Source organism: Lodderomyces beijingensis (assembly GCF_963989305.1).
Source record: "Lodderomyces beijingensis strain CBS 14171 genome assembly, chromosome: 2".
NCBI lineage: Eukaryota > Fungi > Ascomycota > Pichiomycetes > Serinales > Debaryomycetaceae > Lodderomyces > Lodderomyces beijingensis.
In genome coordinates, this window is record NC_089971.1 from 315,222 (window position 1) to 341,667 (window position 26,446).

Below are 26,446 nucleotides of genomic sequence, written 5' to 3' on the forward strand. Positions count from 1 at the left end.
GATAGATGAGATTTCGAGGACCAATGTAATATATATTGCAAAATATCATCTTCATCTCCATCACCATATCCGAGACTGGAGTTTATTGTTCGAAGCGAATCTTAACAGCCCCCCCTCCCTGTGAGTCTCTTGTTTCGTTTCTTTCTACAAAGGTATCCGCTTCAACTACTACTGCTGTTTGTTTCTTTCAAGATTCTTCATGCCACCCCGATCCACAATTGCTAGAAATCAATCACATGACAGACTTACGTAGCCACTCGCAACATCTACAATTCAATCCACATTTCCACCAACCGTTCTCCAAATCCAATATACTATTTCAACAACAGCAACACCACGAGGAAAGAGGTCGCTCGAAAAGTAAAGGTGGAGCAGGGAAAGAAGATCATTCTCGAGGGGATAGCATCGGTTTGAGAAGATCATCAACGACAGACAACACCACGAGACACGATACCTCGTCATTTCAACCACTAGCCCCTCAGAGCCGAAAAAACTTGGTTAGAACCCATCAAGATCTTTTGCAACATGCAATTACCCATCAAAGGCAACGAACAAACACCGGTCTCCCGAGATCAGTATCGGTTCATGGTATACCTCATATTGATCATCATAATCACCTCCACAATCACCACCAGAAAAACATACGCATGGTACCAAATGATAGTATCAGCAACAACAAGAAGGAAACCGCCACGAGTCACGAAGCAAAGCCAAGGCCCAAGTTTCGCAAATGGAACCTGTTTCAAATGCCAACGGATTTACAAACACCATCGCCAAGCGACGAAAAGTCAGAAAATTTCAAAAACTCGGGTTTGATAGCTCCATACAACCACAGTGGCGCAAGTCCACTTTCAGCATTGAAGGATGAATACAATACAAGGCGACCTGTGGTTAACACGGCAATGGATATGAAGACGGATAATTTATTTGATAGTCTAATGGCCAAAAACTCCTCCACCCCCGAGGTAAAACAGAAGCCTTCATCCATTTACCAAAAAATGCTACATTTGGCTCAATCTGGTGTTGATTCGTTGAAATCTTTGACTGAAACAGCAGGAGGAGCAGCAGCAAATTCATCAACTAATTCTCCAGCTAGCAATACCAATGGCAATGGCAATGATGAAGATAATGATGATAATGATAATGGTGATGATGTGGATGTCGATGTGGATGTGGAGTTGCTGCTGGATGATAATGAGCCTAGCACTAGTACTATACTAGGTGGTACACCTGTGAAGAAATCAAATGAAGACGACACTCAATACCCGGTTGATCAACTAGAGGACGGAATCAATAACGAGAAACTACCTGAAATGCAAGACTTGATCAAAGAAATCATGGATTTCAAGCACGATCTAGGTGATAAACTAGAGGCCAAGGATCCGCAGAAACTAACGAGGACACAACAAAAGTTGATGGACTATAAAGAACTACATGACTTTGAAGCCGAAAATCCCCGACCGGAGAATATGCTGCTGTACAAGTGGAAGATCCAAAATGAAACTATACTTTCGCAGTATAACAACATCAGACTAAGATTCTCTTCGCGGGAGAAACCAAATTCTAAAAAGAAAAAGATTGAAAACTTGTCGGGTGTGTTGGGATTTGTTAAAAGATACGGCGGCAACGACGACCACCATATTGATGGTATAAACAGTGGAGGTCCTACAATTCCTACACTTGCAACCGAATCCAAAGAGCGGAAATCAATGCTTCAACTGATGTGGGATGATGAGTATTCCAAAAACTTTGTCACTACTCCCCTCACAGACGATTCATAGCAATGTGTTACATAGAAATAACAAATATATATATACATACAATACCTCTGCACAGAGTACAACCAAAAACTTCCACTAACAAAACAAAATAAACACTGCTTGAGCATTTTTCATTCGCTTGTTTGTCTAAAAAGCAACCCACCCACCGGATCAACAGACCCCAATGTGGATGTCAAAGATTATTCATTGTTGATTTTAGTCTCAATTTCAATTTCAATTTCAGTTTCATTGGTTGTTTTTTTTGCCGTTCAGTCTGACGTATGTTTCACGAGAAAGAGTGTGTGAGGGAACGTCATAGTTTTTTTTTTTTTTTGAACCATTGGGTCTCTCGAATAACAAGCAACGAACCAAACCCTGTTACCCTTTTTCCCCTCAAGTGAAATAACCTCAGCAACTCAACTGTTACAGCACAGCTCTCTAGCCACGACAATGCCAAAAAGACTCAATTTGCCTTACACAACGCAAGACCTCTTCCCGCAATCTAACACGTCCCCCTCAAAATCGAATGGCGCACCGGCTAGTAGTACACGAGGCTCAATTATTTCAACTCCATCATCGATATATATCCCCAGATCAACGCTACACCAATCCAAAAACGGGAGCAGCGGCACTAGCGGCAGCGCCTCCACGGGCGTGCATTTCGAGAACAGGTTCAAGACAATACGCACCATGATCAAGAGATTGTTCAAGCCTACAACTCTCGATTTCGAGACTGCCATTTGGGAAATTTTCCACTTGATTGTCAACCCGAGAAAAATGTACCGCAGCCACTATTATTACCGACAACAGCAGCAGCAACTGAACCCCGACGGCAAGACGAGCTACAGCAGAGATGACCCTTCGTTTTTGATTTTGGTCACGGGGTTCTTGTGTATCAGTGCCGTGGCCTGGGGTTTAGCCTACCTGCCGAACTTCTGGGATATTTTGAAACTCATTGTTTATATGGTTCTTGTTGATTTCTATCTTTCTGGAGTGGTGATTGCTACAGTGACGTGGCTCGCTACGAACAAATTGTTCAATTTGGAAATGGAGTTCAGTCGGTACAGTGTCTATTATATTGAATGGGGTTTTTGCTTTGATATTCACTGCAATTCCTTTTTAATCATTTGGTGTTTGCTTTACGTGGTCCAGTTTATCCTACTTCCAATTATTAGAATCAGACGTTCGTTAATTGCCTTGATCTTGGGTAATCTGTTGTATTTTGGCAGCATCGCTTACTATTTTGTTGTTTCATTTTACGGATTCAATTCATTGCCCATTATTAGTTCCAACATTGTCAAGCTGAGCCTGAAAAACCCCGCACGAGTATTGCAGTTGGTCGTGGTTGCCGGAATCATCCCCTTATTGGCATTGACTTGGTTAACAACAATTTTACTTAGAATAAAAGTCGCTGACAGGATGATAGATTATTACTTTGATTAGAGCAAAAAAAAAATTGGATTCCACTTTTCTTTAGTTTTATTTTGCATTTCTTCTCTATGTCTATAATTCTTCCGAAGTTGATGTAAATTTTTTAAATTTTTTTTTTTTAAGCCAAACCGCCAAGTTGGTCTAATCTATCACCAGCTGCTTTCATACGCATGCTGGTTCTATTACTCAATTCATAATCACCTTCTCCAACCGTCTCGGCCTTCTTTAACCAAGACTTGCTCTCCACCACCGCCGAGTGCACATCCAACTTGGCCACGTTTGACGTGCGCAAGAGCCATACAAACATGGTTTTCTCATATAATGCCGTGGGGTAAAGATAGGGACTATACGTCATTTTGTGGAACTTAAACTGCGGCGTGTCTGAAATGACATATTTTGAAATGACGTTCGTGTCGAGTATGCCGAGTCCCTTCTCCACTTGGCCCAATTGACGCAAAGTCAAGGCTTGTAAGAAATACCTAATCATGGCCTCGTCGTCAGTCTCTTCAATCTTGGTATACGAGTGGGTGGTAGTATTGGCCGATAACTCGGTGTCGGGAGCACCCGAATAGCCCAACATCTTCAACGCCAATTTGAAATCCCCCGGGCTCATTCGGTTGTAGCCGTTCCAGAAATAAATCAATTCGTGAACAAGCGATGTCCCCACTACATCGGCATACGATAAGTCGGGATGCTGTTTCTTACTCGCTTCAATGTGCTTCCATTTTCTCAACAAAAACTTGTCAAAGGGCATTTGTTTCCCACTTCCCCCCAAACCACCTTTCTTTTGCGCGTTGGAACCATGGCCAGGCACATAACTCAATGAAAGACTCAAGTACTTTGTAAACAAGTCCGAATATTTTTTAGCAGCTGCTTCTTGATTGGCGCTTGCAATCACTCCCATTTTAACCATTCTATAGCATTCCAAATAGCACGCCGAGGCCATAAACAAGTAAACTGCCTTGGACCACGAGTTGATTTCAATCAAATAAATCAAGTCTCTCGCGGCTTTTTCATACTCGTGCATGTACATGTAAATCGTGGCCCTGTCGAAAATCAACAACGCCTCAATCTGCTGCATTTCAATCTTGTTTTTGGGGTCATCGGTGAAGTTTTGCATAATGGTGCTTGCCCTCACCAAGTTACCCTCAGCAGCCAACATCCTTCCTTCTTGTAGAATCCAAAGCGCATTGTGAGGGAAATGGTGACGTGCTCTTTTAAGCAACTGGCTAGTATATGCCTCGGGTTTTTCCATAATCTGTACCAACTCTGCATCACTAATGGTGGTATTGTTTTCCAACGATATGATTTTTTTGTCATTCTTGGCATTTGGTAATCGAAAACCCGTGTCCACAAACTGTACTGGGCCATCATAAAACATCAAGAGGAAAAGCAAACCCAATTCGCCGTGCACATTTCTCGAGGTGATGGCCGTTCTCCATAATAGCTTAAGACCGGTTTCTCGATCTCCTCGAAATCCAACAATCGACAACACCTTACCTATTGCAGGTGGGATCAACGACAAGACAACTTGCAATATTCCAAAGCATAGCTGTACTCCGGAATGGATGAATTCATCTGTCGTCGAGACGTGTAAATGGGAATCCGAACTTTGTGCTTCGCTTGGACTTGTTTCGACTGAAGAAAGCATCGACTGGGCACTGGAGTCAGCGAGTGACCCAGAAACCTCGCCAATGGTCAAATCCTCCACTGCATCAACAAAGATGTCTTCTTCCAAAGATGATGGTCCTCCCTCCACGGCTTTAAGCACAACGTCATTGTCTTCCCTGTGCTTGATCAAAGTTACCGAGCTGTTGCTCAGGCCAGCAAATAAATGTGGATCCTTATTACCCAAATTGGTGCCCTCGATTCTTGCCTTGCGCATGAAATAGATCTTTTCCAAGTTCTTGATCAACTTTAAATCTTCTGGCAAAGTGCTACTAGAACTGCCCAGTGATTCGTAGCCTGGAAGGTCAACGGTGCTGACTGAATGTGCCCCGATCCCAGGTAATTTCCCCATTGAAGCCTGTTTTCGCAATTTTGCAAGATTCTTTTTAAACATGGGCTCCAGTTCTTGCATCTTCCGGTAGACTGCATCCAAAGTCTGGTACGCTTTTCTCAATTTGAACAAGGCTCTTGCACTTTCCACCATGCCGTTATTTTCAGTCAATAGCATGAGCAAGGCATTTAGTAAAGTTGACTCGGCCAACGTCACTTGAAACTCTGTTCCTGGAGGATATATAGTCGACGTGACAAGATGATTCCGCACGTTGTATTTGGCGTTATTAGCTGAAGCGCTCTCGGCATCCGTCAATGTCTTGTGGGCTCTGGCCATGACTTCCGGCTCAAACCCCAACGTTGCTTCAATGAACTCCATCACCCCAAGAGCTAGTGGGAAAATGGCGTGCGGCCTTCCGTCAGCGTGGCCATTGCGCACTTCCTGTTGCAAAAGCACTATACCCTGTTGTGTCCGATCGTCGAGAAGGTAGTCCATTGCTTTCAAAGCAATCTCGAATTCGTGGATTTGACTCAACACTATTTCATAACTGGAAGATGACGCTGTTGTTTCCGACGACGAACACTGACTTTGGTTCGAAGCCGTTGGGTATAGCGACAATATAGCAGCTTTCTTTCTAAGGCCCTTGAACATGTTTTTCTCAACTTTTTTTTTTTTGTTTTTTTGCTTCGCTTTGTCAAAATTTCGTTAGATGTGGGGAGGAGAGTATACTTTGGCGGGTGTATAAAAAAATGGTAATTTCCGGGCGGAGGGACGACTAGCGATTGAACACTTGATATACTTGTTGCAGTTTTCTCTCTCACGTGGGACAGAAGTATATGGTACCAGAGGGGGGGGGGGGGGGAGGGGACGAGGGGCAGTTCCTTTAAATTAAGGAAGAAAAAGAAGGAGAATATGAGAACTTCAACCAAGGTGGTGAAGTGTTGGAAAAGTTTCCTGTGTGTGTATAAAAACCCTTTGGAAAGTCATTCTAGTACCCAAGGGTGGCTTTGGAAATATTCGAAGTGTCCATTTGATAATTTACTTGCTTTTTTTTTTTTCTTCGATTGTTTGAGGCAATAATAATGATAAACAAACTACCACCTTTTTTTTTACCAGTGCCCCGCCAGTACGACCACCAGCGCGACACCCAGTACGGGGCATCTGCACAGCACGAGCAAAAGCAATATACTAATGCTACCGATAGAGTGATTAGAATGCAGTGGAGATCGCGCTAGCACCCCTGCGCCTGGGGAAACATTGCAGATAAGTGGAACGAGTTGATACTACTGTACCCTCTTTCCCTCCCCCCTCCCCCCCAAAGTTTGCACTAGGAGAAGTAGTAACTAGAACAGAATCATCCCTTCGTGTGACTCTTTGCTTCTCATACAGCCTGCAATCATCATCTAGATGATTCTCGAGATATGCAAAAAAAAAAAAAAACATATACAAGGACGAGGCGCATATCGGCAGATAACAGTGGGTTAAATACGCCGACACACGTCAGCGTCTCCTTAGAAATCCCTCGTGGTTTCATCAATCTTCAGCTAGCAATGCTGACCCCCCGAAAAGAAAAAAAAAAGTCAACTTGTTGATCTCAAACGAGGAATAAAAAAGAAAAGAAAGAGAGAAGCACCAGCTGTAAGGGAGAGCGCTCTGTTGGAAATTTTGATTTCGAGCCTCAGGGGTGTCACCAGAAATCTTTAAAAATTTTAATGACCACCAGCACCCCCACTACCACCAGAAAGTATCAATCAAACTAGATCCGTGAAACATGAAGCTTGACATCACTGGGAGTGAACAGACGGTAGAGGATTGATGTTCTTCAACTGAGTGAGCTTTTGATCGTAAAGAAGGGTTCAAGTGGTAACCTCTCGATTTATCAACTAGAATTGGTTGCAAAAACTTTGAAAAGACTTTCAGTCAATTTGCAGCAAAATTTTTTTTCAGAGGTTCTCAACTTCAAACTTCGATAAAAAAAAAACTCTAATCTCAAAATGTATATAATAGTGAGGACAACCTTACAGAATGCACACTTTGGCTTTTTCTTCAATCTTTCTCTCTTTCCCCGGTGGCTTGCGACAGTACCAACCTCACAACTCAGTTGTATGCTCAAGAGTTGCAGGTTGGAATCTTGGTTGGTGGGTTTGTAATTGCAGAGCACATCAGAGACGTATTCTACTCTTTTAATTTATTTCGGGTGTTCATGGGGTGACAGAACCATTCATTATAAGCTTGGGTCTGGGTGCTGCACACAAACAGCGACATCCTCAGCTGAATTAGCAACAAGGTCTCGCCAATAGTGATTCGATAATCACTTGCGAGTGTCAGAGTAAGACGTCTGGAGGATAAATTTTTCTCAATGAAAAGAAAGCTCAAAGAAACTGTCAAGGCGTCTTTTTTTTTCAATCTGGGCCTGCTACCTGTCTACACAAGATGAAAAAGACGAAAAAATTCGAGGACTGCCTGGGAAGCAACTTACAGGACACACTCATCTCAGCATTTTCCAGAATCAAAACAAAATGCAATGAGACAACCTCGGGAGTTCCGAGAAAAACAGAAACAGAGTCTCCTTAATCTTGGTCCTGATCCAATAAATTGATTTTTTTTTTCTTCGGAAGTATCTTGACACTCACATGGCAAATGGAAAATGAGTTGTCACACACGCCTCCTTCAAACCAGAATTCACAAACAACAACCACATGTGCTCATTGACAGTTCAAATCACGGAGTACTGCGCGTGCGGAAATTGTACAGAAGAAATTAATTTTCCGGCTATAAAATCTCCCGAACGTCTTGGAATATGACATACAGTTGTCCCGGTCCCAACTATCCCCCCCACCATGCTTCGAAAACAATAGGAGCCAGAAAATTATGCGGAACTCACGGCTCTTGAGCCAAACAAACACAAAAGAATAGGTGCAACCAGTCAATAGAAGCCAGATCCAGTGTGCTTTGTTCCAAAATAGGACAGTCACTTCATGCATCGAACCATTCGAATTAGATTGTCCCATCTCGTATAGAGTTTAGACACCACCAAAATATTTCTCTTGCTACAACATGCTCAATGCAGCTCGTAACCAAAGTTTACGGGTTAGGTCTGGTTTACTAAACAGAGCTGTGCATTGTAAAAAAAATCTCGCGTTGCATAATTCTCATACTGCTTGGGCTTTTTTGATTTTGCGCGCGTGCATCAGGCTTGGGTGATTGTTGGTGCCTCCAATGCACAGAGGGGGACAAAAAGGCCAAGGATGTCCTCGCAGGTTGAAGCACCCCCACGCTTAGTTGACCAAAAGCCGTCTTTCGCTCGTGCTGCCAAGTACGACAGAAGAGAGACAAGAAGGGATTATGCATCAATAGCTTTTTACTGCTCAGTAAAGGCGGTTAAATTTTTTCTGCGAAATACAACAAGCCACTCTGGGACCATACCACTACATTTCCAGGATTGGTTGATGAACAGCTTGGCCCTTGGCAAATTTGCAAGTTTTGATATTTGGAAAACGGTGAATTAAATACATCTGATCACCAAATTCTTAGTCCTACTAGTTTTCAAGATATATTTATTATTATTATATCAATTGGAGTTCTTGACAAGGCTGTCTGCTGATTTGGATCAAGACATTCAACGGGCCTCAAATTGCCGTTTTTTTTTCTTCATCGTAGTGTTTCTTTCTTGATCTTCCAGCAGACCAAATTATAATATGTCAACGAGAACATCGTTCGTTACTGAAAAAAAAACTTTTCCAAGAAAACATCAAAAATTTGAGTAGGTTTTCCATGACCTCACTTGTCTCAAATCCTCTGTAGCTGAATAAAAAAATTATGTTGTCTGAGCTCCTCAATGTTTTAGATGAACAGGATAGAAAACAATGGAAGTGAGGAAAAAGAGTTCAAGGTACCAAACTCAAAAAACTCAGAATACTGAAAGGTTGAAAAACTGAAAGTAGCTCAATTGCAACTTTGATGGGGACAGTTGTGTGTGGAAAAAAGTTGAAAAGGTAAAAAGTCCGCACCCATACCCCCTCAATATTGAGTCAAGGCGTCGCCGACCCATCTCATCGCCATTAGAACCTCTCTCTCTGTTCGTTTGTTTTGTTTTCTTTTGTACTAGACTTTTGAACTAACCAGCAAATAATTATCCGTATTCCCAACCAACGTGGCCATGCGTCGTCGTGCTTCATTAGTGATAACTAAACAAAAGATTTTTTGTCTTATTGGAGACATGCATCTCCTTGTAAGATCAATCGTGGTTACGATTTCCCTTCTTGTTCTCTCATGTTTAACAAAAACCAAAGGAAACAAAACGCGTGTTGCGTTGAGAAGGTAAGATCCTCGCTGCAACTCAAACCTGTGATTTTGTCACCTTCTCTACTTGTCGGTTCAATGATAGTTCGCGCAGCAGCAACACGTTTTGGTCGTTCCAGCCTCGGGATCCAACCATTAAAGAAAACATCTTGAGTGAGCATCTTGTTTCCATGTTTCAAGGGGTAACAAGTCTGATGAGATCATCTCCGCCACCATCATCATCATCAAACTTTTAAGCTTACAAGAGGTGACTTTATTTCGCAAAATACAATTGTTCCCCTTACTGCCTGTCATTCGAGAGAAAAAAAAACTCAACCTTATCATCAACGAAGCCAGAGCAAAAGGTTCCTTCCCTCTCATGGGATTTCCCAAAGTGCGAAAGAACGGCCTTTGAACTGCGTAGGTTGAAAGATTAGATCGAATGAACAATTTATGGGCTTTTTTTTTTGTGTTTAGTTCTGACGACAATAGGTTGGAAAAGGTATCAGATCATCAAACCTCAATGCTCCAGCAATCAGCAAGCACTACAACGAAGGAGGAGAAGCGGAAATTTGAACTTGAAGCTCCCTTTTGTTTTTTGTTTTTTTTTGTTTTTGGAGGCCATTTACTGCCTAGTATGACTCGACCACAAACGTCTCCCCCCCTGCCTTAACGCCTTTATATTAATATTTCAACCTACGTCCAGAGGGATATTATTTTTGCAAATCACTACATCGTTTAATTGCGTTTTTTGTTTCACTTCACAAGGCGATTGCATTGTGGGCTCCGGTGACAAAAGAGCTTTGAAAAGAAAGTACATGAACGTGTTCCAAGAGCACGCTGTTAGAGGTTGACTTGTGGCAGCTTTACCTTTCCCCCCTTTTTTTCCTCCTCCTTATTTCCCCCCACCCCCCCTTGCTTAAAGAGCTAGGCCAAGCTCATTCAGTTTGATCGACGAGAAAAAAGCTTGTTGAAAGAACCCAAAAAGGTTCTTCACCTAACCTCTAGATCTAATGCAACAGTTAAAAAAGAAGTCGAAATTCCAGAAATATGGTGATAGCTTAATCATTTACGGTTTTCGCTAATCTTATCAAAAACAGGTCTTTCCATGAAATCGGACAACTTTGGTGTTCCATTGGCTATGCCCTTCTCTCGAATTGAGCATTATAGGAGAGGCACGTTTTCCTGGTAAAGATATGAAGAACTCTAGAAACCTCGTTATGTAATCGGCCCCCAAAACCAACAAACAAAAGCCACACTTGTAGGCTTTGTACTTTTTCAATTTTGTTGATGAGAAACGTTTTTGGCCAAAAGGACTGCCTTTCTTGCTCAATGTGTAAAAAGGCACACTTGTTTGCGGGGAGGAAAGAGAAGGGGATCAAGAAGTGAATGAGACACAAGTGGTGGTGGTGGTGGCTGTAATGGTGGTTGATGCGTGGTTCCACTTAAAAAAAAAAAAAGATTACATAATACATGCACTCCGCAGCCATGTACCGCAGCTAATTATTTTCTTTCTGAATTGTGCTCTCAACAGGCCCGTTGATGGTAATAAGTGCTGGCTCATTGCATATCTCTACAGCAGATCTACAGCCAATACACTCCAAATAGCCGAATGACGGAGCATACGTGAGGTTTTACTGGCGGTAACTGCTATAATTGTACTGCCAGCACTACATTCGGATTCGGTGTTTCTTTGTTTTTTTCAACAAGCATATTATTATCGAGCAGGCAAATTTGCGCTTGTTGAAGCAAGATTCGTCGACACTATGCAGAGGAAGAGGGGGCACAGCACCCTCCGATGTCATATCAAATACCGCTGAGAAGACGTGATCCACCTCGACTCAACGTCCATCTTGCATACCATTTGTCAACAATTAATTACAATTGCAAGCACCATAATTTTGTATTTTCCGACACTAACAACAACAGTATTATCAAGATTCATTGCAACCACAGTTTTTTGTTTACGGAGGGCGGGGATTCTTTTGCCTTAGTAAATTTAGAATTCTGACTTCGGCTCTAAGGTGACTAAGTTCTCAAGAATTTCTCTTGAATGGTTCTATCCTTAACAGAATGAGTGACCAAAACTGGGTGACATCCAACTCCACCCTCTTTTCTTTCCCCTTGCGAGAGAAACAAAAGAGAAAAATGAATAGACAATTTCTTGTGGGTTCTTGGTGCTTGGAAATATTTTTACAGTGGATCAGAACGAGCAATTAGAAAATTATTATTGTTATTGGGCTCTAATATTTACGATTGTCATATAGCGAAGCCGTTTACAGTTGAGTTTTTTTCTTTTTTTTTTTGCATTCCCTTTTATACGAATCTCCAAAGAGATCAAAATAAGGGAAGCAGCCTCCCGTTTGAGGAAGAAGACCTTGCAAGCGCTCAAGCGCAATTACACGCAACATGAACTTGCACATGACCCCCTAAGAAAACAAAAAATCAGCAGTCAACGAGTTTAGTGGAAATATTTTTGTCTCTCGTCGATCCAATTCGATTCGAATCGATCCGGTTGATTCGCTCAAACCGCAAATACATTACCACCCCCCTCCGCCCTCGTGGTTTCTCTCTCCGTCTCTCCCTTCTGCCACCAACTCAAGAAAAACGACGGTTAATCCATGTGGAAGAAAATGTAACCTCAACTTCATTGGGGGGCTCTTTTTTCCTTTTTCTTCTCTCTTTTTTTTTTTTTTTCAGCCTGCTGGTTCCAGATCTCGTTGGATCTCCCGCGTCCAGCACCACCAATAATTTCTTGTACACCAGTTAACCCGCACTACACTTAGCTCATAACTCCTCACTTGTAAATACATGATCGGCATAGCTAATCTCTTGGTGTGTGTGTGTGCGCGATGAATCTTTGATTGCGTAATTGGACATCTAGAGTACTGTTTAGAGTATACAACTTAGACAGTTCGGTCACTTTAAAGTTATTTCAAGAGTTGGTTTTAAGCTTGAAAGGTTAAAAGGAGATTCTTTGCAAATCTTCAAACTTTCTGGTACAGAACTCTATTGGTTTTGTGCAATATCACGCTCCATTTTGATTGCAAAAAAGCCAAAAAAAAAACCCCCCCATGCCGTACCGACTTTTCGCAATTGAGGAGTAGTAACAGCCTCAATCTAATCTAGACATCAACCAGGTTGATAATTATTAATTTTTTGTAATCCATGGGACAGGCGCATGTAACCAAGAACCGTAGCCCCATGCAATCTTTTCAATCTTTTGCGCTGCCGCCCCTCCTGCTAATACAATTACTACTACTACTACCACTGTAACTACTACACACCTTGTTCTGAAGATAAATTGCAACCATCATATTCTTTGAAATAATATATCTTCAAGGCGATACTTAAATACTCTCCAATCCGGCTTTTGCATGAACCAGGACCTCATTTTCAATTTGAATTTTTTCTTTTTTTTTGTTTTCCCCTAATTAGATCAAGAATCAAATTCACTTCCTGTGATAATACTTGTACACAATTGCCCATAGACGATGCAATTAACAAACACATTCGCTGCTCTTGCCGCTCTAGTAGCCACCACTCAAGCTGTCCCGCTTTGGTTCACATTCTATGTCACTGCTGAACAGACAACCACCCATTGGGTCACCCAGTACCAAGGTCTCACAACTGCTTATGGGTTCACCACACAATTTGGAGCTCCTCCTCCTGCTGGAACAACGTCCACCACCAGCTCTGCTAGAACCACCACCTCCACCACCCCCAGTAGCAGCGCAGCAGCACCTACTTCAACCAGCTTGCTGACTGTCTCTGGGCCTCCACCATCCCCATCCAGCACCTCTTCAAGAGCTGCGTCAACCACCACCACTACAACTTCATCTTCAAGCACATCCACTTCATCTTCCTCTGTGATAACCACCAGCACTACTCCAAGCACTACTCCAAGCTCAACTTCAACAACTTCAACAACTTCATCAACTTCAACAACTTCATCAACTTTATCAACTTCAACAACTTCATCAACTTTATCAACTTCAACAACTTCAACAACTTCAACAACTTCATCAACTTCATCAAGCTCATCAAGCTCATCGAGCTCATCTTCTTCCCTAGTCTTGTCTACCGTGACTGGCCCACCACCAACCCAATCAAGCAGCACCACATTGACCTCAACCGGAACCCCAGTCTCCACAACCTTGACTAGCTCCAGCGCCAGCTCCAGCTCCAGCTCAACTTCGTCAACTAGCTCCTCGGCAGGTTCAGCAGCTACATCCGACGTTGCATTCGCTAACGAAATCTTGGGTGAACACAACCGCTTGAGAGCGCTCCACGGAGTCGACAACTTGGTCTGGGACAACACCTTAGCAGAATTCGCACGTGATTACGCCGCCAGTAACTTTGACTGTAACAATGTCCAATTGATCCACTCCAATGGGCCATACGGTGAAAACTTGGCGGCCGGTTACGTCGGCGGCGTTGACCCCACCAAGGCCTGGTACGATGAAATCAAGGACTATAACTATAACGAACCTGGTTACTCAACCGCCACGGGACACTTCACTCAAGTCATTTGGAAATCTACTACTAAGTTGGGATGTTCGAGAGTCATGTGCAATAACGCCTGGAGACAATACACCATCTGTGAATACTCCGACACTAGAGGAAATATCGTTGGTACTAACCCTGCTACTGGAAATAACTTCTTCGTTGATAACGTCCTTCCTCTTGTGTCAAGTTGAAATCCAGCACCAAAATAATTTTTCTAAGGAAATAAAAACAAAATTCAAAAATCGGAAATTTATCGTGGAAGCGTTGGTTATCGTCGCTCATTTGTTTCTTGATTCGCTTTTAGTTCATAATAACCTCATTTGTTTCTTGATTCGCTTTTAGTTCATAATAACCTCCTAACCTCCCACCCCCTGACATTTTCTATTTTCAAAGTGTGAACCAAATAGTGAGGTTTTCGCCTGGATTTAAAAATTTTTCTTTTTAAAAAAAATGCTTGTTGGCTTCTTGGTCTGTTCTTAGTATTAGTGAATATAATTTTCTTCATGAAACTTGCGATTGCTCATGACTCTTTGTAAAGATCACGTCATGCTGGTATTGTTATCAAGATTATCAGATCAGATTATCGAGAGATTTTTTTTTCGACCCGGTTAAAAGATCGCCAGTCTCTCACGTGACCGGCAGTTTGTTTTACCGCGTACAAGCTAGGCAAGATCTTGCGCCAAAGTGATGCATAGAGTGAGCTTCGGAAATTGGGTGCAAAAATATATACGAAAAACCAAGATTAGTAAACCACTTAGTTTACCACTTGACTTTCGAAATCACAAAGAGAAGTGGTTCATGAATCCTAAAAAAGAAAAAGAATTGTAAAGATCAAAGATTGGGCTGAGTTTAATTGCTATACAAGTAAATGTCACACTCTAAACTACCAGATTTCACCTTTTTCACTTTAGTTTTTCAAAACAGAAGCAAATTGACCTTTAGATGGTTTAGCTTTTGATTTCTCAACCTTGGCTTGACCCAATTTCTCAGCAGAGTAGGCCTTGGCGTAAGGGTTCAATCTCAACAAGACTTGCTTGTTCTTCAATGGGTTCTTCTTCAAGACATGGGTCTTCTTTTGAGAAGCTTCCTTTGCTGGTCTAACAACAGCTTGGACTTCAGCAGAGTTGATCAATCTGGTGACATCGGTGTTGGAGATGATGTTGGCTGGCAAAGAGTAGTTGGACTTGATTGACTTGGTGGATTCGGAACCGTAGATCGAGTCCAAGGCCTCAATGGCAGATTGGGTCCAGACGATAAATCTACCCAAGTGAGCACCTGGAGCCAATTGCAACAAACCCAAGTGCTTGACGGAGGAGGTCTCGACACCTGGAATGTTTCTCAAGGCCTTAACCAAACCATTGTCTTCACCGTAAACAACCAATGGACCTCTTCTTTGGGTGAATCTTCTACCTCTCAATTTACCCTTACCGGCTCTCATCTTCTTGGACTTGATAACCTTGACGACATCCTTGTGGGCACCAATAGCTTTCAAGACCTCAACAGCCTCCTTGGTCTTGGTGACTGATTCAAATTCGTTGCTAACAACCAATGGGATTTCCTTGACGTTTTCAACTCTGTGACCTCTAGCTAAAACCAAAGAGGTGACGGCTGAAGCAGCAATAGCGGAAGCAGTAGCGTAACGCTTTTCGTTGTGGTTGACTTTAACGTTCCATCTTCTCCAGGTCTTGGTTGGAGCAAACATACGACCACCTCTACACATGTTACCAAAGGCAGCTTGACCGGAACGGTGGGTACCACCACCACCAACTCTTGGGATTCTGGCAACAGCTCTACCGGTACCCCATGACTCAGCTGAGGTTTGGTGACCGGCGTTTTCGGCAACAGCGTAAGCTTGTCTCTTGTTCTTGTTGACTCTGACGAAAACAGAGTGGACAATGTCTGGTCTGACTGGTGCAGAAAAGACTGCTGGCAATGGCAACTGGGTGCTGACTTCTTCACCCTTGACGGAAATGACTGAAACTTGAGGTCTTGATGACATTTTTGTATTGGTAAAATAACTTTGGTGTAGTTGTGATAAAAGGAAAAGAAAGGTAGACGGTATGTCTGGAAAAATTTTTCACTTTTGGTAGCCTCTCTGCGTACTGCCAGAGACAGAGAAAGAGAGAGTCTAGCAACTGGTAGCACAGGTCGTGTAAAAGAATACCTTTTTTTTTCATGCGACTGCAACTTGCTAATATAGGCTAGAGCGAGCCCGCATTACCACCATTACCACCAACCAGGCTGGCGCGTGCCTCGCTAATCATCGTTGCCACCACCACCACCAATACATCTGTCTTTCTACATAAGATTTTTTATCTCTAATACTATACTGAAAACTACTACTACTAGAACATATATATATATATATATATATATTTATCTCATTTCCAAGGTCTAGCAGCAAGAGTTGCTTTGCGCCTGTTGGCGCCTAGGCCTGTTTAAATCGACACCCGCGGCTCTTCTGCCACCGGCAGCACCGCCTTGTCTCGATCTCTTTGCATTAGCTTCGATGACTTCCTCCACTGGTAAAGCCCTAGCTATCTTGTCAAAGATTTCTATTACTCCCTCGCCATTTTTCGCCGAGCATTCCGAAGTAAGAAGTTTCAAGCCTTGAGCGTGCATTTCGTTAACGTACTCCTGTACTTGTTCCTGCTGAACTTCTCTTTGGTCTTTGAGATCCAATTTGTTGCCGACCAATGTCACCACGATGCTGTCGGGGGCTTGTTTCTTCAACTCGTTGATCCAGTCCTGAGCCTTTTTGAAAGAGCTGCTGCTTGTGATGTCATAGACACACAAGGCGGCATTGGCGTTTCTGTAATACATTGGTGCTAGCGATTTATAGCGTTCCTGTCCTGCAGTATCCCATATATCAAACTTGACCGTGACGTCTGACTCTGGTATTGTGATTGATTGCGTCAAAAATGCTGCTCCGATGGTGGATTCTCTCATGTCATCAAAAGTGTTTTTGACAAATCTGTGAACAATCGACGATTTTCCAACGGCACTTTCTCCTAGCAAGACTAGTTTGAATTGTGCAAACCGTTGAGACTGGGGTTGCGGTTGGGATAGAGATTGAGAATGAGCATGAGACTGGAGCTGAGGTTGAACCTGTTGTGACTGAACCTGTTGTGGCGGTGTTGCCATCGTTGTATTCTTTGATAAAATATCTAGATGAAGATGGAGACAATTCTCAATCAAAATGCACCAATTTTGGTTCGAGTTGTTTTGTTGGCGATGTCCAGCTGGTTTGGGCTGTGTATCAGTTATCCTAAGCTCAGTCGTTATCTAACAAGCTGAAAACGTCACTTTCATAAAACCTCCCCTTCCTCTCCCTCTCTCTCTCCCGTGTACTATCATTTTTTTTTTTACCACCAACGACTACCATTACTACCACTGCCACCAAGCGTATACCCACTGATAAAGGAATGCTCTTTCTCTATATACACCTACGTAGGATACATACATGTGTATATATGTATATAGTGCACTATATGTGGTACACGCTGGAGAGGTTTTTATATGCGGAAAGAGGCTGCCAGGGAAGTTGGTTGTTGCCTCTACCTTGAACCAAGACAATATGTACATGTCTCGCCACGTACAAGTGCAGTTCAGTGGTAATAAATATCCTCTACAACTACAGCAAGAACGTAAGTGGACCGAGTGGTTGGATTCCACCTGCCTTCAACAAGAACAGCAAAGCAAAAGCCTCGTCCAACTTGGCATAAAAATTGTTATAATTTGGTTGCCAATTGGAATGAAGTGTATCGCCTACATGGCACTTGCCTCTACTGCCACTTCTGCCACCACAACCAACCAGAGATTGCTCGTCAAAACACCTACCAAGGTCACCTTGAGACACCATCGAGTCCGGAGTCCGCTTGCTGAGTGTACAAACGTATTGTCTTTTTTGTTTTGTTGTTTCTTTAAAGTGTTTGACACCTCAATGTGTGGGATTATTTTTGAAATTTCTATACAGCCCCATTACTCGTAAGTTATCACCAACAAACACACACTATATCCACAATTTCCCTCTCCTGCCAGTGACAGTATGCACTTTGATGTCCTACGTCTTCTTCATACTACTATACTACTGCTGCCGATGCTGCCACGCCTGCTAATACTACACTACCTCCACCACCTCTACAGCCAACACGACTTGCTCCTATTGTAGCAGAGTTGGTAATAAACCAAGCAATAAAAAAAAAGCACCTAATAAACTCTGAGATTGAATCTCTAACGATTTTTTTTTCCCTTATGTGTGTGTGTGAGAGCTACCAAGTACCGGACTTTTTATAGAACGATTGATTTGCGGGAAAAGCAGCACTAGCAGCAGTATAGTAGCAGCACCAGCTATAGTAGAAAAAGAGATATCTCTTTTTTTACAACCAATCACTCACATATACAACACATTTGAAGAAGAAGAAGAAGAAGAACAGGAAGAAGTAGAGGAGTATCGGGTTGAGATTAAATTGAACTTGTCTGATTACCAAGCAACAACGAATAGGCGAGCCGTATGCGAAGATGAGTGAGGTTGGCTTCACGGACAACCAGGAGGCTATCATCCTGTCCTTGGCCACGAAGTTGGAGTCTCTTCTACCTACAAGGACGGGCCACTCGATGGAAGAGGTGGAAATCGACCCCCAGTTTCTCCAAATCAAAAAGATCATCTTGAGCACGAATTGCAAAAAGCCGCTTATGGTGACCTTGATCATCACTTCCCTAACGGAGTTGCTACGAACAATCAATGTTGAAGCTCGAGACACTAAGCTCAAATATCGAGACGAGAAATCGAGGAGCTCTACGTTGCTCATTTGCAGACTACTAAATGCTCTATTGAAGGCTATCTGGAATAGGAAAACCAGCTACATGGATGAATCGGAGTTTATGAGCAACTACTCGAAATTTTACAAGTACGACGTGCCACAGCCACTATGCCCCAAGACAGTTGTTGATTTGCTTGATTTCTACGTCAACTTGCTATCCTCGGGAATGCTCAAAAAGGTGCTTGCCTTGATTCGCAATGACCAGCACACTACGCCTTCACCGGGGACTTCTGTGAGAGACACGAGCAGCATTATAGAGGATTACCAATCGACCCCCGAGGACGCGATATTCAAGTCCATCAATGAAATCGACTCCTGCATCGAAGCCATTTTAAGATTTATTGCCGTGTCCAACTCGGAAGAATACTATGAGTATCTATACGAAAGAATGTTTTCATATGCAGACAAGAACCAAACCATTCCATTACCCGTGATTCAGACATATGTGCCACTAATAAAATTTGTGTTTTTCTCGCAAAGAAATCGCCTAAGATTTGCTGCGTCGATTTTGAAAGCAATACCTTTCATTCGATCCAACACATGGAAACAAGTTTTCCTTTTTTATTTTTCCAGTTGCAATAAAGACCAGATTTTCTCAAGGCCAGACGATTATGTAAAGTTGGTTGATATTCGATATCCAACTTTTGTCAATGACTTGAAATTGATCTTTGACGCAATCTTGGGGCTATTTGATGAAACCCCCACCATGTCTGCTTGTGCCTCGTATATGCTTTCCAGTTTTTTAATCGTTTGTGTCGAGGATTTCCAAGAGTTCAATTCGGTGAAATCAATCAACAAGTTGAAACTCACCTTCAACAAGAGAATCAAGTACATTTCCCAGATTTTAAAGGAGTCGGCCAACGTGTCAACTTTGGAATCCTTTGAAGTCTTGACAAGGATTCTACATTTGGCAGCAAGACTCGAATCTGCCGGCTATAAAGACCACCCAGTTTTAGTTTTCGGCTTGCGGCATCTAGATGAAATTTTCCCAAAGGTGCTCGAGTACGAAAAAGTTCACGAGGCCGAGTTGCAACAAAATCCAGAATTGAGACTGAAGTACGAGATTACAAAAGTAAATTTTTACACTGCGGCAATCCTCCTACGACCGGAAAAGTATTTCAATAGCCTCACGAAACAATATAGGGAAAAGAAACACGACATTTTGGTGACCAAGGCCTTTGTCAATATTGTCAAGGCACTTTCCGAAATTGAAACGGCAAGGGAGATTTTCCCCAAGTTTTTGCAAAGCATGGTGGACGAATTCCGAACCATTATATTTGGTGCACTCAAAATCTTGCACACTTTTGAAACACATCAGCGAGATGTAAATGCTTCCTCCGATTTCTGCAACCCTACAATTGCCTCAGAGTTTTTAAACATTGATGAAAATGAAAAGAAAGCTGAGGAATGTTTGCAAATGACTTTTCAAAGTACAACTACAAATCTAGACCAATATGCAACAGATGTCGGCAATCAATTAAGAGCACTGGAAATGGTTCAAGATGACTCCACATCTAAAGTATCATCGTTGGCCAGTCATTCACAGTCTTTTACTCTTGCTTTCCAAACAATCGTTGACGCTGAAGAAATTATCGCCCTGATTCTTCTGATCTTTGTTGCGGTTCCAAATTTGTATTTCAACGATCCAAACTTGATGGATGACAAGAATTTAACAAATGTCCCGCTACTGGAACTAGTTGAATCAATAATCCAATTTTGTCACCGTTGCGTGCTTCCTTTGAGACAAGCGTTTAAAACACCTTCAGTCATTGTGGGCGATAGACGACTCTTTGAAGCCGCTCGCTCGCTCTCGTTAATCGCAGTTGATCTGTCGACAAAAGTCAATCCAAACGTGTCAAACTTGTCTGTTTTTGCCAAATTCATCATCTGTAACTGCATTGTGCAGTCTATTTGTGACTCGTGTTTGAAGCTACTGTTGATGGATCCAAGGTTCAAGACCTCGTTTTTATTTTTGAACCAATTCCTTCACTTGAGAGACATCTTTAGTCAAACCCTTTCGTCAAACCCACTCCTTGCCGACCCCGAAGCCCGTGAAAAATACGACACTTGCGGAGCGGCTCTTCTGTCGCTTGAAAAAGTTTTGCTTTTGGCATCGTGTACGCACGATCCGCAATTTTACAACTACACCAAAGAAGCAATGAATTGGTACATTGACGAAATCCAAACTTACAGGTCCTTGTACCGACTGGGGGATATCAACGATAACCTTTTAGAGACTTTCCAGGACATGTACAGAGACGAAACTGTCTTTACTGGCTTTGTCTCTCTTCAAAAACGTCATCGTGCCATTTTGAGAGGAGCTCGACCCACAAGGGCTTTGTACCATGTATGGTTAATGATCTACCAGCGATGGAGGAAATTATTACGAGACCATGAGCACATTAGTGACAACAACATGGTTTTTCGCCACTTTACGGGCTTTTTGGTCTCGACCTCTGGTTGCTTCATGTCGGGTATTCAATCTTTGCTCTTCTCTGGAGAAGAGCTCAACCCCAAATCCAAATGCCACGAGTGTATTTCCTACTTCTTTGACCAATGCATCGATCTTCTTTCGTCGCAAGATTGCGTGGTGCGGGTGATTGTCAAGGATACATTGTGCAATGAATCCCACTCGGACGTGTATGACATGATCACCACGAAACTAATGGCCAAGGCAACCACTTTTTTGGCAAGCAAAGTGCAAACCGAGGAAAGTGTGGTGTTTTTAGAACAGGCTATGATTATCATCACCGCGATGGTTAACGTTAGAAACGATGGTGCGTTGGTGCTATCGTGCTCACTACCACAAATATGCCAGTTTTTCATCAATTTCATCAATGCCATCGATGGCGAGATTGACAAGCTACGGTTGAAATTGCGATTTTGCAAATTGGGGTACGCATTGGAGCTGGATCGAGCGAGCACGGGATTGAAAGGTGCATACAGACTTAGGAACTTTTATGCCAAGGCTTCAGTGGAGTGGCTAGAGCAAGGTGTATACGGGGAAGAGTTTGATGAGATGGACCTCGACAAGGGCGACCTGTCAGAGGTTATGTTTTTGAAAATGGACTTGATGGTCCACTGCTCAAAAGCGTTGTGTCTTCAGCTACAGCACTTGTTGCTCGAAGTGCCTGATGGCATCAAAAATTCGGAAATCAAAAAATACAAGGATCTTGTGTTTGGAAATTATTTCTCATTATTTTACAAAATCATCCAAAAATACACTAAAATGGCGAAGACGTCGCGCCAAAAGCACAAACTTCAGCAGGTGGTTGACAATATTTTAGAATCAATCACAAATGTCTTGCAATATGACTCGGACATTGGAATCGAGTACATCTTGCCCATGGGGTACCACGAGAACCACAAGGTCCGTGCAATCTTTTTGAATGTGTTTGCAAGCGTGTTATCTTCGCATCTCGTCAAGAAAGACCCCGAAGAGTTCCCAGACGAGATGATTAAAGACCTTCTGAATCAAACAGAAGTGTTTAGTGCAATTGCCAGCTGCGCCACTTCGCTAGAACATAATTTGCTAGCTTCTTCCATATTCAGTGTTTTCTCTTACACCAACAACCTTGATCGGCTTCTCCAGGCACTTTTGAACGATGAAGTGGCGAATTTGTCGAGATCAACGGATCTATTCCGCAGAAACTCTACATTTACAAGGTTGTTGTTCAACTTTGCCCAAGATTATGGTCTGGAGTATTTGAACAAGACACTATTTGTGGTTATCGAGAACTTGGTCTCATCCCACGTACATTTCGAGGTGGAAAAGAGGGAACTGCGTGAAGATTCGTTATTGTTTCTCGACCACCTTGGCAAGATTGTGGACCGGATAACAGAATCAACGGCAGAGTTACCTGACGAGTTTAAATTTGTATGCGAAGAGATTCGCCGTTCTATTAGTGCCAAATTCCACGATCGTGCATTAATTGCTGTGGGTTCATTCATCTTTTTAAGATTTCTTTGCCCAGCCATTGTCAGTCCTGAACAGTATTTCAAGATCCAAGTGGATGACCCAAAGACCAAACGGTCCCTAATGCAGCTTGTAAAGATTTTGCAAAACATGGCAAACGGCACTCTTGCCTCGGTTCGATGGCCAGGATTGGTTGGCGAGGCGGATGCCTTGAATAAATTGAACGACAAAATCTTGGTGTTTCTTCGAAAAATTTCTGGTGGGAAGCTGAAGCGTTACCCCTTTGCAACTGGACCAAGAGCAAAACCCATTCCAGAATTGAGATATGTGCACAAGTTCATCTACCACAACTTTGTTCCAATAAGAACGAAATTCATACTGGGGAAAAGCTCGATAGTCTCTTTGCACACCAGGGTTGAAAAATTCAAAATATTTGATACTATTCTCATGAAGATGGGGCTCCCCAAACCGAGTGTCAAGTTACAGTTAAACTCTGCATTAAAAGCCATTGAGACTAATGGAAATGACGAAGATGACCTGAAGTTTAACGATTTCATGTCCAAAATGTCTCTCAAGTACGCTGATGCTTCGCCAGATTCAATCAACGTGATCCACAGCGCAATCTTTAAGGATGCAACACCGGTGGTGGTTGTCAATTTGAAACGATTGAGAGATCGACCACTGGACATGCAGTTTTTAGTCTACAAGATCTTGGAAACATTGTCGCAAGTTTGGGATAACAAGTTTTACTTGGTGTATGACTTCACCGAGTTTTACTATTTAAACGACACGAAATTCACCGAGTTTGGCGAGTTGTTGGCCAAATACTCGAGCAAACAAATGTTTTGCAATTGCAAGAGAGTCTACTATTTCAATATCCCAAGATTCGAATACAGCTCAATAGTTCAGTACATGAAGTTGTTTCGAGGAAAAGGGATGGAACATGACATTAAAGTTTATGTCCACTCGTCTGTTGATTCAGACCATATAGTAAACAACTTGTGCTTGGACTCGGACACCGTTGCCGTTAGCAAAGATTGCAAAATAACCTATAGAAATGTCATGCTACATTCACCCCAGACTGGTGAGTACGTGCCCGTTTCTTTAAGGATCGGAAGAAACTTTCTCACTGTTAACTTTGAGGATAGCGTCAAATTTGATAACCCTTTGGCAGTGGTGAAGAGATATAACCCCGTTGAAGTTTACAGGCTAACAGACATCAATCGCTGTGAAATATCAAATTATACGGGCTTTGACGACGAGTTTACTATTTACTTGAACCACTCCGACGAGGTTACTTTCCGCTCCACAAATAGACTAGAGATTTTGCGATTTTTGTACTTTAGCACATCGAGGTTACTCAAGAATGCCGGATACGTTGAACAAGAAAGGGACTACTTGAGCGAATTTCATGATATGCGCTGGTTCGGCCGGCTCTATAATCTTGTTTTCCAAGGTCTACTTAGTGGAGACGCCGAGGTGAAATCGGCGTCAGCAGTATTGTTTGGTTCCTTATCTTCATATTTCGATATCGACTTTGGAGTTTCGGAAAAGAACGCCAAGAGTTTACCATTCCCCACAGACGCAACCAACATTTCCGTCGAAGTCTCGTCCCACTTGGCCAAGACTTACCCCGAAATGACTTATCGGTTTTTCAAAGCGTATCTCGACAATTACGAGAAAATGGAGCACAGTACTAGGTTAAACTCGATCCTTTACATATCTCCATGGATCAGCAACGTTTACGATTACGTGTATTCGCAAAGCGAGTACAACGGTCCCGAGCGGGTCGGGGATTTGATACGGCAATTTTGCAGAATAACAGTGTTAAACCGCGAACACACCCTGTTCCTTAGTGATTATGTGTGGAAGAAACTTTTCCAAGAAACAAGATTAGTAGAGGCGTTGGTCGAAGAAGTAGTTGCATTTGCAATCGACAGCAAGAATGTCGGACCAGATTGGTCTTTTATAATCTCCATCATAGTGCCATCAGGCGAAGTTTGCGGAGAAGTGCTGACGCGGTTGAATTCAGCAGTGAAAACTGTTCTCACCACGGACTCGGCAATTGCGTTGCAATCCAAATTGTTTGAAATCACAGTCTTGGTAAAAGTTTGTTCTTCACTTTTTTTCAGTTCCTACCTTTTGGCGAGGTTGTACTTGGCGGACATTGTATTCTTTGTTACTTTGTTCATTGACAATTTGCACATTGAGGTTGGCTCCGACTTGCGAAACTTGATCATCAGTGCTGTCCATTCGTTTCTCCACAAGCCCCGCTTGACACAGCAACAGCAAACAGTTATAAACAGCACGATTGAGTATTTCAGCTCTCCCCGGGCAAAGATGTTGTTTAATATGAGCAGAGACTCGAAATCGTCCTTGGATGCCATTCAAATATTCAATCGTATTGCCAACTTTGAAGTCCTATGCGACTACTTGAACGAGTTTATATATGCCGTTAGTTCGTCAGACGACAAGACCAACTGGAAAGCGAGATGGTCCTCCAATTCCATCGATGTTGCATTCAACAAGAACTCGCTATTCCAAGACAGAGCTGTTTTGGTAGCGGGAATCTTGGCCAAGAATGGTGTTTCTGATTCTTTTGCGTGCCGTGCCATTAAACTATTATCTCGCGGCGACATTCGAGGTATAGACAGACTCATCTGTGTCTCAGTTGCATTAGCCAGAATCATGAGTGGGTTGGAAAAAACCTCAGTGCTCCCACCAATTTTGTTTTGGCCGCAGATTTGCTTTGCATTGACAAACTATACGGCCCTGTATCAAGTGGCAATCCAAAATCTTGTTGTCACAACAACAAAGTTGATGCTCATGGGACCACAAGCGATTGAAGACTGCTTTGCTCGTCGCGGATATTTGGAACCATATATTGCGGATTTCCAAGAAAGGAACGAACTTTCAATCACCAGAGAAAATTATGTTGTTCACATTTTCACAATTTTGACCCAAGGTTTAAAAGTGTCGCAGTTTCGCCACTTGTCAATGTCGTGTATCAAAGAGTTTTTCAAAGTATCCTACTCCGTCAGAAAGTACCGACCTGTGAATGGTCGGTCCTTGGAGGGAAACGCTTACGCCTACCTCGTGATTATGTACTTGTGCATGGACAATTCAGAGTTTGAAGAATACCTTAGAGAGTTGCAAATAGATTGCGATTTTGTTGCAATTGATAAAACACAACGCATTCCAACTTTCTTGCTTGATTTTTTGGTCGACGACAGCGAATCGTCACAAACGGTGAGAGTATGCATTGGACAGTTTTTTAAAGACACAAAAGTCGTCGATGTGGGTCTCCGGACGCGGTTCATATCCATGTACTACCAACTAGTGGGCCGAAGAGAGGAAGCAGCACTTCTCATTTACCACATAATCCAACCTACATTGAGACTTTTCCTTCAGAGCACGAGTTCGGCAGAGGAGATTGAGAAAGTTTCAAATGTCATATTTAGAGTTTCAGAAATAACTGATTATGATGCAACCAAGTACATTAGAATTATCGACGACTTGGTCGCCTCAAAGGGACTCCAAGTGATCCAGAAACTAGAGACTTTGAAGCCTATGGAGAGCTCCTTGGATAAAAACCAGAATTTCACCGCGGCTTTCAACTTTGATATAAAGAGCACGCAAGCGATGTTTTACAGAGCTGCCTGCACTTATGTCGAAGGTATAAAATTGGACGACTAGAGGCTTGAGTACCAGCTCCTTTCGTTACCCC

The 26,446-nt window shown here is 42.6% G+C and overlaps 7 protein-coding genes across 7 annotated transcripts; 4 read left to right on the forward strand and 3 right to left on the reverse strand. All coding sequences in view use genetic code 12, as the record gives it.

The window, feature by feature from the left end:
• Positions 1 to 647: 647 nt before the first annotated feature.
• Positions 648 to 1,781, forward strand: LODBEIA_P13050 (uncharacterized protein; the record flags this gene model as incomplete). The annotated part of the gene is made up of 1 exon (XM_066971179.1): positions 648 to 1,781. One exon carries the CDS (start codon positions 648 to 650, stop codon positions 1,779 to 1,781), a length of 1,134 nt encoding a protein of 377 aa, XP_066828243.1.
• Positions 1,782 to 2,210: 429 nt separating this feature from the next.
• LODBEIA_P13060 (uncharacterized protein) lies at positions 2,211 to 3,203 on the forward strand (the record flags this gene model as incomplete). Its single annotated transcript, XM_066971180.1, has 1 exon — positions 2,211 to 3,203. One exon carries the CDS (start codon positions 2,211 to 2,213, stop codon positions 3,201 to 3,203), a length of 993 nt encoding a protein of 330 aa, XP_066828244.1.
• A 106-nt stretch (positions 3,204 to 3,309) lies between these two features.
• LODBEIA_P13070 (uncharacterized protein) lies at positions 3,310 to 5,841 on the reverse strand (the record flags this gene model as incomplete). The annotated part of the gene is made up of 1 exon (XM_066971181.1): positions 3,310 to 5,841. The coding sequence occupies one exon, from the start codon at positions 5,839 to 5,841 to the stop codon at positions 3,310 to 3,312; it is 2,532 nt and encodes an 843-aa protein (XP_066828245.1).
• A 7,124-nt stretch (positions 5,842 to 12,965) lies between these two features.
• LODBEIA_P13080 (uncharacterized protein) lies at positions 12,966 to 14,171 on the forward strand (the record flags this gene model as incomplete). The annotated part of the gene is made up of 1 exon (XM_066971182.1): positions 12,966 to 14,171. One exon carries the CDS (start codon positions 12,966 to 12,968, stop codon positions 14,169 to 14,171), a length of 1,206 nt encoding a protein of 401 aa, XP_066828246.1.
• A 716-nt stretch (positions 14,172 to 14,887) lies between these two features.
• LODBEIA_P13090 (60S ribosomal protein uL4) lies at positions 14,888 to 15,979 on the reverse strand (the record flags this gene model as incomplete). Its single annotated transcript, XM_066971183.1, has 1 exon — positions 14,888 to 15,979. One exon carries the CDS (start codon positions 15,977 to 15,979, stop codon positions 14,888 to 14,890), a length of 1,092 nt encoding a protein of 363 aa, XP_066828247.1.
• A 395-nt stretch (positions 15,980 to 16,374) lies between these two features.
• Positions 16,375 to 17,124, reverse strand: LODBEIA_P13100 (uncharacterized protein; the record flags this gene model as incomplete). Its single annotated transcript, XM_066971185.1, has 1 exon — positions 16,375 to 17,124. One exon carries the CDS (start codon positions 17,122 to 17,124, stop codon positions 16,375 to 16,377), a length of 750 nt encoding a protein of 249 aa, XP_066828248.1.
• Positions 17,125 to 18,501: 1,377 nt separating this feature from the next.
• Positions 18,502 to 26,415, forward strand: LODBEIA_P13110 (uncharacterized protein; the record flags this gene model as incomplete). Its single annotated transcript, XM_066971186.1, has 1 exon — positions 18,502 to 26,415. The coding sequence occupies one exon, from the start codon at positions 18,502 to 18,504 to the stop codon at positions 26,413 to 26,415; it is 7,914 nt and encodes a 2,637-aa protein (XP_066828249.1).
• Positions 26,416 to 26,446: the final 31 nt, after the last annotated feature.